The sequence below is a fragment of the Pleuronectes platessa genome, chromosome 7 (genome assembly GCF_947347685.1).
Source record: "Pleuronectes platessa chromosome 7, fPlePla1.1, whole genome shotgun sequence".
Taxonomy (NCBI): Eukaryota; Metazoa; Chordata; class Actinopteri; order Pleuronectiformes; family Pleuronectidae; genus Pleuronectes; species Pleuronectes platessa.
This window is the reverse complement of record NC_070632.1, coordinates 12,619,715-12,635,794: the sequence shown is the minus strand read 5'-3', so window position 1 is coordinate 12,635,794 and position 16,080 is coordinate 12,619,715. Positions and strand designations below refer to the sequence as shown.

General features: G+C 40.4%; 2 protein-coding genes across 2 annotated transcripts; both read right to left on the bottom strand.

Moving 5' to 3' along the window:
- Window positions 1–879: 879 nt before the first annotated feature.
- cfap161 (cilia and flagella associated protein 161) lies at window positions 880–7,099 on the bottom strand. The gene is made up of 8 exons (XM_053426424.1): window positions 7,028–7,099; window positions 2,653–2,742; window positions 2,326–2,543; window positions 2,152–2,233; window positions 1,873–1,908; window positions 1,640–1,762; window positions 1,476–1,549; window positions 880–1,069 (listed from the first exon to the last, which is right to left on the bottom strand). Exons 1-8 carry the CDS (start codon window positions 7,097–7,099, stop codon window positions 880–882), a joined length of 885 nt encoding a protein of 294 aa, XP_053282399.1.
- A 1,663-nt stretch (window positions 7,100–8,762) lies between these two features.
- Window positions 8,763–14,529, bottom strand: LOC128444596 (ceramide synthase 2). Its single transcript, XM_053427146.1, has 10 exons — window positions 14,353–14,529; window positions 14,028–14,145; window positions 13,378–13,496; window positions 11,582–11,639; window positions 11,289–11,339; window positions 11,107–11,199; window positions 10,580–10,708; window positions 9,257–9,363; window positions 9,012–9,165; window positions 8,763–8,921 (listed from the first exon to the last, which is right to left on the bottom strand). Exons 1-10 carry the CDS (start codon window positions 14,523–14,525, stop codon window positions 8,802–8,804), a joined length of 1,122 nt encoding a protein of 373 aa, XP_053283121.1. The 5' UTR covers window positions 14,526–14,529; the 3' UTR covers window positions 8,763–8,801.
- Between the last annotated feature and the right edge of the window lie 1,551 nt (window positions 14,530–16,080).

The following is a 16,080-nucleotide window of genomic DNA, read 5'->3' as shown; positions in this document are numbered from 1 at the left end:
GAAGGTTTACACAATAGACTGATGCAATTCAGATCATAGAGTATTCACGTATTATTACCACCACTAATATAATTTGCTGACATGATACATAATTAGCACATAAAGTGTCCATATTATTTGATAAAACCTGCACATTGGCACCTTAACCTGCCCTGATTATGGTCTAAACACAAAGAGAGGGGTACCTGGCCCAGGATCACGTTTCCTGTCATATGACATGAAGAGTCATGGTTAAAAGAACATGCAAGTGTTATATATAAACTCACCATTGTTACGTTTGAAACCTTATCTTATTTATGATTTGGCCACCACTGCTGACCCACCAACTGGAGAGTGTCGTGGTTAAGGGTCAACACACCGAATGAAGGTAGGGTACCACCCCATGACGTCAGGTCCAGGTGGAAGGATATGGTTTACCTTAGTCTTATCTCATTAATATCTTCCATAAAACATTGTGTCAGAGGAAATTTCTAATTCAGGGGCGACTGGCCCAATCTGGTATCATGAGTCTTCTGTATTGACTTTATGAAGATGAGTAAATTATATCAATATTACAAGAAATGTTATACACACATGTTCTGGTGAAGTGATGATGACAGAATAGAACGGTTGTTAAATTTTAATAATTATAAGTTGGCTACTTTTGAAATCTTTAATCAAAATGTTAGGACAGTTTATTTGTTTAGTATCTTTCTTGATGCTGCTGCTGTGGTTTCTGGCTTTTATTCACTTCTCTGTTTTGTACTTATTTCTAAACAATGGTGACTGTAAGCGTGTTTCAAGCTGGGCACATAATATGCATGACACAATAATAATAATCAATCAATCAAGAAGAAGCGTAAAAAATGCTTCTTTCAAAAAAGTTTCCTTTTGGTTTTGTCAGATTCCGTCTGTGTTCCCCTGCGTGGGCTCCTTGTTGTCATCCGCTGACTCTGGGTGGTCCAGAGGCACAAGCCCCGCTCCTGCAGGGTCGGGGTTGCACAGTATCCAGTGGTTTTTGTCCTCCTCAACTTTGTGGGAGTCCAAGAAGGTGTGAGCTGTCACCTCGTACTCTTTGCCATATGTGGTCCTGCAAGGAAACAACTGTCAACCCAGAGAACGACAGCAGGCGTGCACGTGTTGTTACATTTCTTCTGGCTGCCATTTTGTTATAAGTCCTCAGCTTTGGACAACAACTGGCAGAGAAGAGGTGGCTGCAGTTTGATGCTGTGAATGGAGGCGGGACTACAAGGCGAGTCTCACCCTTTGTGGGATTATCAGGTCACTGTGACCCATGTCACTTCGGTAACAGTGACCTGATATTCCTTTTTTTGTATTTTACATAGGTAGGTATCATATGTGCCAATTTCTGGGGTTTCTGATCTGACATCTGACACATTTTGGTCAAATGAAAGCTGCACATATCAAAAAACGTGATATAGTATTTTACTATGTTTTCTTTTTTTGTGTGGTTCTTATGAAAACTTTAAACATACCTAAGGATGTGATCACCCATAACTGCAAGAGCCTGGTTGGTCTTGCAGTGTATGATCACCACCTTCACATCAGCCTGTCACAAAGAAAACAAAAAGTCTTCTGTATTATTGCACAAAAGGCTGACGCTGCAGCAGTTAATCATGAATCTCCAGTTAAGACTTACAGGGACAGGCTGACCCTCGTATTCAAGCCTCTCCTGTGGATCAAAGTGCACTATCTTCCACCATGACAGAAAGGAACCCTCGTCCACCAAGGTAACCTCTTGCAGACGGGAAATCTGTGCACACTGTAATATGAGATAGACTTTAGTTTGTAAGATTTATGCTTTTCCACTTTCTTAAAAATGCTCTGAGATGACACTCTTAAACAAATAATCAAAATTAAACCATGATCTACCTTTCCGAAACTTTTTATATCACTTGTCAAGTAAAGCTGAGGAAAGAAGAGAATATAAAACATGTTAAGTGACACACTAAGGAAACGATTCATGTGTTGTCTTTCTTCTGAAGTATTCATAAATATAACAAAAAGATAACAATTGATGTTGAAATATCAATTCATAGAAAAACTGTTCTAGTTTATCCATGAATTATCTTATTGTCTTCATTAGATATTAAACTCATTGTAAAAAAATGAACAATTTCCTCTTGTACAATTCCATTGAAGTTCACTTACTCCTCTGGCAAAGCCACTTGTAGTTGTCAAGGCAAAACTTTGCTCATAGAGCAGAGTTGATCCTTCAGGGCTGCCGTCTACACTGCAATCACACAAGCAGCGTTACAAATTCACATCTGAGACTTTTGACGTTGACAAGTATGTTGATGTAGTTGTAGGTGTGTTGGTGTTAACCTGGTGATGATGAAGGCCGTGCGCCTACAGGGCAGGATCCCTCTTCCTGCACTGACTCCACAGGGGCTCTGAATGCCAGGCGAAGGAATCCTTATCAAATTGTTAACGTCAGCGTTAATGCTGACTGCGCTGCACTCCCTGTTTTCTCCTCCCATGTTCACCAACATAACAACGTCCCCAAAGTGCAACCGTCCATCAGTTGTCATTGAGAGATTCACCTGCACACATGGACAAGCACCATCAACCTGATCATCAGCCATCGCCATCATCATTGGGATATTATGGCTGTTGTTAATGGTGTTCTTAATTAGGTTAAACTCAATTTACCGGTCCGAGAATGTTCTGTTTGAGGAAGTCTATTTTTTGAGCAACTAGCTCGCCTCTTTCCCTTTTGTCCAGATAAGCTTTCTTTGACTCCTGGAAAACATTTACAACGAGTGTTATTATATATGTTCTCACAACCTCACTGCTGCTGGTCAAACAAAAACATGTTGAAGTTCTAAACTAAACCGAAGGGATCATTTAAATATTGTCTTTGTTGTTCTGAACCCATTTATTGATATAATGTGTGGAGGTAGCTTGGACAGCACCTTCGACTGGACCAAAGGATCATTCAGCGCGGGTGAGAGCTGTTAGCTGACTGATCCTCTGGTACAAAAGGCAGCAGCAGAGCTGCTATTTAAAGATTTTTTTAAAAGACGTAAAGATCAATTAAAACTAATTGATAAAACAGGTTAAGAAGGGACTATTACTTTTCAATTTGCAACAATGAGTATGATATTTAAATGTAGGAATAACTATGTTAAACATGTCAGAAATAGAAGGGTCGGTTTAAGAAGCAGTACACTAAATAAATCAACAGATACATTTAAACAGCGGCTATTGAACAATAAGATAATACCCACCAACATTCATGCAAGAAATATTTAGTCTACCTCTCAGGCCATCTTCACATGTTTTCTTGTTCCATTCCTAAGTTTTGTTCCAGGTTCAGTATTGGAGTTTGTGGCCTTACATGCCTGTGTCATGTCAAGTCTATGTTCTGGTCACCTTTTTTGGATTCCTCTCTCCTCGTCCACTAAGTCCAGCTCCACTTTAAAAACCATCCTGGCCTGGACACCTTATACGCCTCAAGTCCCTGACCTGAACCCCTAGACCTGACCCACTCCACCAGCTTCACCTACTCTCCTCATTCCTCTGAGGTCTCAGGTGATAAATTCAATTTTGAATTCCCTTGCAGTCAAAATGTGCTTTATAAATCCACTTGCCTATTTGTGCATTTAATCATTTCAGAAATTTAAATCTCAAGACTGTGTCCCGATCTTGTGTCCAAACTTGGTCTCAACAGAAATACTCAAAAGAAAGTACAGAACTTGTACTTAAGATTCTATGTGTATGGTTTAGTGGCATCTAGTGGTGAGTTTGCTTATTGACTTACCCCCACACATTCAAGTTTGTGTGGAGAAGCTTCAGGTAACATAAAAACACAGAAGATTTTGAGGAAGTGTTTGGTTTGTCTTTTCTGAGCTGCAGTAGAAACAGTAAGGTGGCCTCCATGAAAGATTTAAAGGGCTCATTCTTAGGCAACAAAAAACACAACTATGATTAGATGATCAGGTGATTATACACCAATTTAAACAGAATTATGAATATCACCAACAGATTCCACTAAATCTTACACACTGAGTACAGTAATGTACTTAGTTTCCACCACTGCTTCTCATTTTCTTGATGCAAGAAACCCTGGACTTACCGTGGGCCTTTCATTCGTTTGAAACCTTATCTTAATAATATCTCAGCTCTGGGCCTGGAGGAGAGGAGCAAAAAAGATGACAGGACTGGGAGGAAACTGAACCAGCTGGATATGGACCATAAGAGAGGAGGAAAGCTGGAAGCCTGGAGCAGATAGGAAGTGATTTGGCCACCACTGTGACCCACCAACTGGAGAGTGTCGTGGTTAAGGGTCAACACACCGAATGAAGGTCCCCATGACGTCAGGTCCAGGTGGAAGGATATGGTTTACCTTAGTCTTATCTCATTAATATCTTCCATAAAACATAATGTCAGAGCAAATTTCTAAATCAGGGGCAGCTGGCCTTATCCCCGAACTGTCTGGTATCATGAGTCTTCTGTATTGACCTAATGATGATGAGTAAAATATTTAAATACTACATTAAATGTTATACACACATGTCCTGGTGAAGTGATGATGACAATAGAACGGTTGTTAAATTTTAATAATTATAAGTTGGCTACTTTTGAAATCTTTGATCAAAATGTCAGGATGGTTTATTTGTTTAGTATCGTTCTTGATGCTGCTGCTGTGGTTTCTGGCTTTTATTCACTTCTCTGTTTTGTACTTATTTCTAAACAACGGTGACTGTAAGAGCGTTTCAAGCTGGGCACATAATGTGCATGACAGAATAATAATAATCAATCAATCAAAAGAAGAAGCGTAAAAAATGCTTCTTTCAAAAAAGTTTCCTTTTGGTTTTGTCAGATTCCGTCTGTGTTCCCCTGCGTGGGCTCCTTGTTGTCATCCGCTGACTCTGGGTGGTCCAGAGGCACAAGCCCCGCTCCTGCAGGGTCGGGGTTGCACAGTATCCAGTGGTTTTTGTCCTCCTCAACTTTGTGGGAGTCCAAGAAGGTGTGAGCTGTCACCTCGTACTCTTTGCCATATGTGGTCCTGCAAGGAAACAACTGTCAACCCAGAGAACGACAGCAGGCGTGCACGTGTTGTTACATTTCTTCTGGCTGCCATTTTGTTATAAGTCCTCAGCTTTGGACAACAACTGGCAGAGAAGAGGTGGCTGCCGTTTGACGCTGTCAATGGAAGCGAGACTACAAGGTGAGCCTCACCTTTTGGTTGTTTTTTTGGGGCCTCTGATCTGACATCTGACATGTTATGGTCAAATGAAAGCTACAAATGTCAAAAACCGTAATATTGTATTTTAACATGTTTTTTTTGTGTGGATTTCTTTTGAAAACTTTAAACATACCAACGGATGTGATCACCCATAACAGCAAGAGCCTGGTTGGTCTTGCAGTGTATGATCACCACCTTCACATCAGCCTGTCACAAAGAAAACAAGAAGTCTTCTGTATTATTGCACAAAAGGCTGACACTGCAGCAGTTAATCATGAATCTCCAGTTAAGACTTACAGGGACAGGCTGACCCTCGTATTCAAGCCTCTCCTGTGGATCAAAGTGCACTATCTTCCACCATGACAGAAAGGAACCCTCCTCCACCAAGGTAACCTCTTGCAGACGGGAAATCTGTGCACACTGTAATATGAGATAGACTTTAGTTTGTAAGATTTATGCTTTTCCACTTTCTTAAAAATGCTCTGAGATGACACTCTTAAATAAATAATAAAAATTAAACCATGATCTACCTTTCCGAAACTTTTAATATCACTTGTCAAGTACAGCTGAGGAAAGAAGAGAATATAAAACATAAAGTGACACACTAAGGAAACGATTCATGTGTTGTCTTTCTTCTGAAGTATTCATAAATATAACACAAAGATAACAATTGATGTTGAAATATCAATTCATAGAAAAACTGTTCTAGTTTATCCATGAATTATCTTATTGTCTTCATTAGATATTAAACTTATTGTAATAAAATAAACAATTTCCTCTTGTACAACTCCATTGAAGTTCACTTACTCCTCTGGCAAAGCCACTTGTAGTTGTCAAGGCAAAACTTTGCTCATAGAGCAGAGTTGATCCTTCAGGGCTGCGGTCTACACTGCAATCACACAAACAGCGTTACAAATTCACATCTGAGACTTTTGACGTTGACAAGTATGTTGATGTAGTTGTAGGTGTGTTGGTGTTAACCTGGTGATGATGAAGGCTGTGCGCCTACAGGGCAGGATCCCTCTTCCTGCACTGACTCCACAGGGGCTCTGAATGCCAGGCGAAGGAATCCTTATCAAATTGTTAACGTCAGCGTTAATGCTGACTGCGCTGCACTCCCTGTTTTCTCCTCCCATGTTCACCAACATAACAACGTCCCCAAAGTGCAACCGTCCATCAGTTGTTATTGAGAGATTCACCTGCACACATGGACAAGCACCATCAACCTGATCATCAGCCATCGCCATCATCATTGTGATATTATGGCTGCTGTTAATGGTGTTCTTAATCAGGTTAAACTCAATTTACCGGTCCGAGCATGTTCTGTTTGAGGAAGTCTATTTTTTGAGTAACAAGCTGGCCTCTTTCCTTTTTGTCCAGATACGCTTTCTTTGACTCCTGGAAAACATTTACAACAGGTGTTATTATATATGTTCTCACAACCTCACTGCTGCTGGTCAAACAAAAACATGTTGAAGTTCTAAACTAAACCGAAGGGATCATTTAAATATTGTCTTTGTTGTTCTGAACCCATTTATTGATATATTATGTGGAGGTAGCTTGGACAGCACCTTCGACTGGACCAAAGGATCATTCAGCGCGGGTGAGAGCTGTTAGCTGACTGATCCTCTGGTACAAAAGGCAGCAGCAGAGCTGGAATACAACTTTATAACAATGGGTAGAATTTCAGATCCATTTTGAGTCATTATCCAGCTGTAAACACGTGTAAACAACGTGCTAATGTTTTACATCAGTGCAGTAATTTAAGTTGTGATGCTAACAGGTGGGTTTTAAGCAAATTTCTCTCTTAAATTTGTTTTCATCTTTAAAACAAACCTCTTGCCGTAGCAGCTCCTCGTTCCAGTTTCCTACTTTCACATTACTGCTAAACACTGTCCTCTGAGCCATCCTGGCTGTAATACTGTGCTATAATACTGTACTGTTATACTATGACTAATGTAAATTAACTATTTGATACACAAGCTATGCAAACCTTCTAATGCACAACATGGGTCAATAATTTGCTGTATTAATTTCATGCTGTGTTGTTTTTTGCTATTTTCTTTTATGGCTTATTCTTCCCTTTGACGGGCTTCCATACCATCAAAGGAGCCTTCTGTCAAATGACGACAGAAGAATAAGCCTGATGAAATAAACCAGCATGAAATAAAGGGAGCTATCGAAGGAGCCTTCTGGATTTATGAGAACTGGATTCCAGCACACATCCACAACTCCAGCCTGATCCTGTGGAACATAGTAGCTCATCATCAGCATCAGAGATTTCAGACTCAGAATCATGACCGGGTTTTAGTTTGTTGCACTAGCTATGGTTAGCTAGCTAGAAAAGAAGCTAGCTAGCTCTTCCCACCAGTAATGGATTATAAAATAAGACTTACATGCATCAGATGTGCAAAAGCAGCTGTGAGAAATGAATGGCAGGTGTTCAGTGGTGAATACATACTGTACAGGACATTTTTGACCCATGTGTGTAAAAGTGATGTAGAAATACAAAATGTATGTTTGTTTATAAAGTAAGAAAGGAAAAATGGAAGATATTTAATGAATACTTAGAATAGTAAACAATATAATACATTTTGAGATAACGTGAAGCTGCGTACGTTCCAACCTTTCAGTTCTCTGACAGGGCGCACGAGTACAACATTAAACTGAGGTCATGTTTCTGTTGTGGTCTCAAAAATTTCACTTTAGGAGTTATTGATTAATTTCATTGTGTTTATGTACATATTAAATGAACGTCGATGGTAAATCTCATTGTCTTTTAGCTGATGATGTATTATTTAGGAGACTTAAGTTCTTATTAGCTCATATAGTTAGTTCTCTTTAATTAAAACATACATTTAAATATATACTGTATATGAAAAAATTGTTGAGAACACACAGTGCATTTAAGACACACAAAAAAAACACAGGTGATATTATTAAAAAAGGTTTATAACCAATAGGAAAGTAGACATACATGCAAATGTTTCTGGCTATTTTATGGACATTTTAATCTCAAGACGGTGTCCTGCATATTATGTTTATGTCCAAAACAAATTGTACTTTGAGTATGTGTGTAGGATTTACTGGCATCTAGTAGTGAGTTTGCTTCTTGACTTATTGGGCTGTAGTAGAAACAGTAAGGTGGCCTCCATGGAAGAGAACCGCTCCCAATGTAGATTTAAAGGGCTCATTCTAAGGCAACAACAAAAACAACTATGATTAGATGATCAGGTGATTATACATTCATTTAAACAGATTTATGAATATTACCAGCACATTCCCCTAAATCCTACAGACTGAGTACAGTAATGTACTTAGTTTCCAGCACTGCTTCTCATTATCATGATGCAAGAAACTGTGGACTCACAGACTGTGAACATACATGAACATAACCACACATGACTTGAGGTTTGAAGGGAGAGAATTCAGAAAACATGCGGTGTCCAGTGAGTTTATGTATAATCCTTCACAGGTCCTCAAAATACAATATTCTGTGCTCAAAAACATTTACTGTTTTTTAAATATGCAATCAGGTTCTAAGAGCTGCATCCAGACTGATTATGTCCATGAGTCTGCTATTGACTTCCCTGTCTGTCTGTTTGTATAGTCAGTGGCCACTGGCTCTGTCTCTGGCTCCAGCGCCATTAATGTGACTCAGTTTGGGGTTGATCTCCCTCTGCGAGTCACTGTCATACTCCTCTTCGTCACTCCTGTCGTCGCCCTCTAGCTGCAGAAGAAGACGTGGACAAAAGTGTAAAAGGCCGTGCAACTCGATAGACATTTGCCACCGTTTCATCAGGAATACCATTAAGCCCACCTTGGCGAAGATAAACTTATAAACCATTCGTGAAATGAGAAAAGCCCAGTAGAGGTGCAGCATCTGAAGAACCACCAGCATGACGTTGAAGAAGTAGTAGCCAAAGAAGGGAGGGAACTGCTCCATAGGGTACACCCATGTGCAGTGGATTAGCCTGGAGAAAACATGCACATGTATCATCTTCAAACTGAACACCAGAATCACAATCCTGTCCCACGCCGTGTCTGTTTATCTCACACACTTACCAGAAAGGAAAAATGACAAGTCTTGTCGCCATGAAGAGAACAGTAAAGACTACAAACATGGCGTCCGCAGTCTGGTGCCACTTGGCATAGTTGAATACCTTTGCCCCCTGTGACACAAATACATGGAATAGAATATAGTTCAGTTTTTTTGTTTTGAAAGAAGCCAGTCAATAAGTTACAGCAGGTAATGTATCTGTTTCTATTTTGTTTGCATATAGTGATAACCCTCATATAATGTGGACATTTGAGTATGTACATAGATTACACAACTCTTCAATTGAATCAATGCAAATCAAATGCAATGACAACAGCCCAGCTTTCTATGCCTCCTGCTGGTTGAAAGGGGGAATGATCCTGGACTCTTCTGTCTTCTTCCCTCAGGTGTGTCATGTATGTCCAAACCAATAAAGAGGGGACGGGAAATTGACCCTTTCCTGTATCCGTCTTTGCTGCAGCAGTTGTGTGTTTTGTGCAAACTTGTGATTTAGGGTTACGGGATGTTGCTTCTTTCGTTTTCTTTTTTGATGGGTCCAGAAGTTATACATTTGCAGCTTAGGTTCAGATCGGATGTTGGGTTAGGTCAGAGGGAGGACATCAGATTTGACAACCTCTCGTCCGTGTGGCATCCCTTCTGTTGTTGATCTTGATGGGCCCGTTGTTTTTTTACACGTCTTTAATAATAGACATGAATTATGAATAGTGGCATAAGCCCTCATATTTCCTGTTCCATGCCAAATTTAAGAGTTCAATCAATCATTTAAACCAATAAATATCATCATCTGTTCCTCACGTTACTTTTTCAAGCAATCAGGTTCTACCCTATTCATGTCAGCTCTATGCTGTGTTGCTGACATCGAGCAGCGGTCATATGGGAATCCTCCTTATGTTTACTGATGTGAAAATGTTCAGTCTCAACTCCCAGTTCACGTTGAAGGGAGGGACTGGTCAGAGGGAGGATTTATTCATTTCATATTTGTCATCAAACCTGTTTTAAAGCTGCCTCCAGTGACTTTTACAGACTTTTTTTTTGCTTTCAACTGCAGATACACCTCTAGACTTAAGGTTATATTCTGTATGAACTTTTAAAATATGAAATAAAATCATATGTAACTTAATTTCAGCCTTTTCATTAAACAACTAACTTGATCGAAGCTACATCTTCATCTTCAAAGTTACTTTACTTTTTTGAAAACAGCTTTGCTCTGTGTGGGTAAAAATGATTCTGTGAGAATTCTAAATCTCATTTATCAACTCACACAACACAAGCCAACAGTCATTAACCAGATTATCTTGCACTTGCTCCGACGTAAGAACAGCACTGACCTCCAGCAGAATGTCGGCAGAGTCGTGAACTGCCATCACCAGGGTCCCGATACGGATGTAGTTGGAAATCCAGGAGAAACTCAGAAGAGTCAGCGTGGCTATATGATGAATCACCTGCTCTCTGAAGTCCTGCACACATGACCGAGTCACTTTGTGAATACTGAACAAAAATAAAAATATTAAAAAGATGTATAATTAAAATGATAAAATCAGTAATAACATTTAATAAAAAACACTACAACTGTTGAATCAGTGTATTCATAGATTTTATAGATACATGTGTGTGTACTATAGATTCTCAGTCATCCAAGTTAAAGGTCTTCTTGGATTAATGCGTATTAATCCAAGACAAATTAAATCGAGCACAACTGGACGTACAGTGGATAGAAGAAAATAGAAATACATTTAATGGCAGGTGAGATCAGTAGTCTTCACTTCACTGGCTTATTAAATGAGAGGTGAAACATTTTTCAAGTATCTCCAGTCCAGTTGACCTGGATTCGACTTTTCTAGACGTGCTCACTTACTTTCCGCTTCACATCAAATGTGAGGCTGAGGAGCAGAGACAGGTAGAAGCCCATTTCCAGGAGGTAATACCAGTACTGAGACGGCAGCATGGACTGCATGGACACATGAAGCACACACATTTAAATGTTGAGTACTGTAATATTATCTAAGACATCCTAATAGTACTGGCAGAAATACTTACCTGTTTGGGGAAGCCTGCCCAAACCTCCTTCAGATTGTAAAGCCAAGGTTTCTACAGAGAACACAAACAGAGGGAGAGGAGTGTGAGGTTGGAGCAGTGGTGTAGTAACAGAGCGTGAGAAAAAACCCCTCATGAAAGCAGTGGTGCACCAATACATGGAGGCAAAGGTGAAAAGTAAAGAGATGAAGACAAAAAAGAGAAATGTCCCCTAGCAGCAAATCAAAAAGTTCATGAAATAGAAAAAATGTATAACACAAGAAATAAACTCTCTCGTTAACAATCGAACTACTTACATCGTACAGAGCGAGAACTCCGCTGACAAATGCAAAAAAATAAAATGAACATCTCCAGCTGTTGACAGAAGAGAACAATGTCACATACAGTGCCTTGCATAAGTATTCACCCCCTTTGGACTTTTCTACATTTTGTCATGGTATAACCACAGATTAAAATTTATTTCATCGTAAGTTTATGTAATGGACCAACACAAAATAGTGCATCATTTGGAAGTGGGGGGAAATATTACATGGATTTCACAATCATTTACAAATACAAATCTGAAAAGTGTTGAGTGCATATGTATTCACCCCCTTTACTGTGAAACCCCTAACAAAGATCTGGTGCGACCAATTGCATTCACAAGTCACATTTGCAAGTCACATAATTAGTAAATAGGGTCCACCTGTCTGCAATTTAATCTCAGTATAAATACACCTGTTCTGTGACGGACTCAGAGTTTGTTGGAGATCATTACTGAACAAACAGCATCATGAAGACCAAGGAGCTCACCAAACAGCTCAGGGATAAAGTTGTGGAGAAATATGAAGCAGGGTTAGTTTATAAAAAAATATCCAGAGCTTTGAACATCTCTCTGAGCACCATAAAATCCATCATAAGAAAATGGAAAGAATATGGCACAACCGCAAACCTACCAAGAGGAGGCCGTCCACCCAAACTGAAGAGTCGGACAAGGAGAAAATTAATCAGAGAAGCAACCAGGAGGCCCAAGGTTACTCTGGAGGAGTTGCAGAGATCCACAGCTGAGGTGGGAGAATCTGTCCACAGGACAACTATTAGTCGTCTACTCCACAAATCTGGCCTTTATGGAAGAGTGGCAAGAAGAAAGCCATTGTTGAAAGGGATCCATAAAAAATCCCGTTTGGAGTTTGCCAGAAGCCATGTGGGAGACACAGCAAACATGTGGAAGAAGGTGCTCTGGTCAGATGAGAACAAAATTGAACTTTTTGGCCTCAATGCAAAACGCTATGTGTGGCGAAAACCCAACACTGCCCATCACCCTGAGCACACCATCCCAACAGTGAAACATGGTGGTGGTAGCATCATGCTGTGGGGATGCTTCTCTTCAGCAGGTACAGGGAAACTGGTCAGAATAGAGGGAAAGACGGATGGAGCCAAATACAGGGAAATCCTTGAAGAAAATCTGATGCAGTCTGCAATAGACTTGAGACTGGGGCGGAGGTTCATCTTCCAGCAGGACAATGACCCTAAACATACAGCCAGAGCTACAAAGGAATGGTTTGGATTAAAGAATGTTAATGTCTTAAAATGGCCCAGTCAAAGCCCAGACCTCAATCCAATAGAGAATCTATGGCAAGACTTGAAGATTGCGGTTCACAGACGGTCTCCATCCAATCTGACTGAGCTTCATCTTTTTTGCCAAGAAGAATGGACAAACCTTTCCATCTCTAGATGTGCAAAGCTGGTAGAGACATACCCCAAAAGACTTGCAGCTGTAATTGCAGCGAAAGGGGGTTCTACCAAGTATTGACACAGGGGGGTGAATACTTATGCACCCAACAGATGTCAACTTTTTTGTTCTCATTATTGTTTGTGTCACAATAAAATTTATTTTGCACCTCCAAAGTACTATGCATGTTTTGTTGATCAAACGGGAAAAAGTTTATTTAAGTCTATTTGAATTCCAGTTAGTAACAGTACATAATGGGAAAAAGTCCAAAGGGGGTGAATACTTATGCAAGGCACTGTATTTTCACACACACACCCACACAGTCACACACAAAGACTTATATCATTGTACAATCACACATAACAACACACATACACACACCTGGCCTCACAGAACCTCTTCCGAAGTCCCGGTCGCTCCTGGTTCCTCCTCCTCCTGAACCAGACCTGAATGCTTCTCTCTGACCAACTCGTCTTTTTACACAGTGACCTCACATCGGCCTGAAACACAAGGGAAGACACTTTGATACACACACACACCGTTGTCCTCAAATCCAGATGCATCAGACCAGGTTGGGCTTTTCAGGTCTTCCACCAGTGAGGCTGTGCCCGTGCACTGCAGCAGATCTTGTCTCCTACTATTGTATTCTGTCCACCTCAAAGTTTTACATGTTTTTTTCTAAGATGCTCATCTGTTCACATGTTTTAAAGGGGGGGTGCATTCGTTTTGCTACTGCTACAGCCAGTCAGGTCGAGTTCTAAGTGGGTATTTCTTTTATATTTTGGCTCCATTCTGAGAAAACTCTGTGAAGATTAGAAATCCTGGATCAGCGCTTTCAGAAATACTCAAACCAGAACACAAAGACTGTTTGTAATGAACCATTATCTGAAGCTCCGGACATCTGCATGATTCTATGTGTTTGTTACACTGCTGCAGGTGTTAGTACATTAGTAATACACATGGGCTGATTGACAGCGCATATGAACAAGACACAACTTTTGGTTTTACATTGAAAAGGCCCTTTATCAAACCTGTGATGGAAGCCGTGCTTGGTGGCAGAAGTAGTTTTCTAAGGTGGTGTTTGGTTCTGCTGTCTGACGTATTCTGTCCCTGATCCCCCAAACATCAGCCAGTGGTGTGGCCAGATACCTGTGATGCACACACACACACACACACACACACACACACACACACACATAACATTACAGTATATCTGGCATAACACAGCTTTGTGTCCTCCTTCTAAACACAACAGACGTGTTTCTTTAGGCAACCAACATTGCTACAAACGGCTTGTGCAACTTAAATCCCAGTGTTTTGAAACCAGCTTGCACACAGAGCACAGAATGATCTCACCTTTCAAACACATATCTGACGAGAAGCAGGCAGAGGGCACAGGGCAGAGCTGCGTAGAGTTGAGAGGCCTTAGCGTAGACACGACCTTCACTGTCCTCCAGATCCGACCAGGAGACGTTTGCCGGCAGCCACAGACGCTCCCACCACAGCCACTCACCGACTGTCTGCAACATGCTGCTGGCAGACATGAAACACACCCATGGAAATGTATCAAGTTTTACAATTTGTTTCTTACTCAGGATTTAGGAAATAAATATTTGAATGATTATAATTGTTTTCATAAATCAATAAAAATACGTATTTCTTATTGTTATTTTATATCATATTATTATTTATTGTGTATAACATATTATTTATTTCACAATTTAAATTCAATATAATTGCTGAAAATTCACAAGTGAACCTTATATAAAAATAGTTTTTTTTTCCTTTATGAAAAGTCAAATCTTCTCTTAAATAAGATTGAGACTAAAATTCCCAATCACTGCAAAAACCAGTATCTGCTTGTCAAAGTTATTGTGAACCTGTAGCAGTCAACCCCCCTTTAAAGAAAAGTATCATTCACATTGGAAACAGGCCATTATGATGCAGCAGCTAGAGCTGTGTCCCATGAGCATTTACAGCCAACTGGGCACCACTTGAATGTGCAGTGCCAATTCAGCAGCTGTGGCCACCATGACCTCCAGCCTCCCAGTGCGACTGCTATCTGCTCATGTGGTCAAGAAGAAAGTGAATAGTCTGGAGATGGAGAGCTACAGTCGATAGCAATGCTGGAAAGATAAAGACAAGTGAGGATCAATTCAAGGGGACGGAGATTAGAGAGAAGATAGAGTCCTTCTTCCCGTGGACTCTGCCCATAACAGCACATAGATAAAAATATATGTTATCTGAGCAGTTAGGAAACTCCTTTCCAGCAGTTAGGAAATTCCTTTTAAGATAAACATGAATTATTAAGAGATATTTACTTCCGTTCTTTAATTCGCTCAGTGAGATCCGTAAGTCATACTAGTGTGTGTCTGCACCTCGATAAGTCAGCATGGGAAAAAGGAGCACTCATACCTGCAGGCAGTGTTGACTGAAGTTTCAACAGAAGAGAGGGACGCTGAGACACAAGAAAAGACGGAGTTTGACAAACTCCACCCGAGGCTGAAGTAAAATCTGGTGTGAAACCAAAGCAGGTCTCTCTCTTTTTCATTCTGACTCCAGGTTCCTGATTACATCCCTCTCTCTAAAGCCATTCAGAGCATATACTGTATCAGGGAGAGTAAATGTGTGCACATGCCATGTATACAGACACACTCACCTTCAGTATATCCACAGTGCGTTTTCCAGGGTCCTTTGCAGCCAGTGTGTTACTCATACACTATATACACTACACTTATCCATAAGAGATAACCACCCTGTTAGATCCTGTAAATCCACTGTTACCGCTTTTGTTGAGTCGTTTTCCAAAAAGGACTGACAATAGTTTGAAGATTAAAAATAAAGGCAAATATTTACTCATGAGCTAATGCTTTCTCACACACAGGCTCCATTGAGTGTGTTGATTCTGGAGCTTTTGTGTGTGTGCTCACCTATTTCGGAGAGAATAGGATCCTGCCCTCCCACTCTGTCTGCTCCGCTGATCCCACCCTTGCAGTCGCATGCACGTCCTCAAAGGTAAGGTTATGTCTGAGCACTTGCAAATCCTGACTGCTCTCACAGTCCTTTTGCATTTGGAGTTGTAAA

What these genes read in the sequence shown, in the direction of transcription:
- cfap161 (XM_053426424.1), bottom strand. Translation starts at nt 7,099, where the DNA reads ATGGCTCAGAGGACAGTGTTTAGCAGTAATGTGAAAGTAGGAAACTGG. An exon ending in AGGAGCTGCTACGGCAAGAG is followed by an intron (nt 2,743 to 7,027) that starts GTTTGTTTTAAA and finishes AATGTTTTCCAG; the next exon opens with GAGTCAAAGAAAGCTTATCT. An exon ending in ACGGCCTTCATCATCACCAG is followed by an intron (nt 2,234 to 2,325) that starts GTTAACACCAAC and finishes GTGTGATTGCAG; the next exon opens with TGTAGACGGCAGCCCTGAAG.
- LOC128444596 (XM_053427146.1), bottom strand. Translation starts at nt 14,525, where the DNA reads ATGTTGCAGACAGTCGGTGAGTGGCTGTGGTGGGAGCGTCTGTGGCTG. An exon ending in AAGAGGTTCTGTGAGGCCAG is followed by an intron (nt 11,640 to 13,377) that starts GTGTGTGTATGT and finishes TTCTGTCAACAG; the next exon opens with CTGGAGATGTTCATTTTATT. An exon ending in GAGTTCTCGCTCTGTACGAT is followed by an intron (nt 11,340 to 11,581) that starts GTAAGTAGTTCG and finishes TGTTCTCTGTAG; the next exon opens with AAACCTTGGCTTTACAATCT.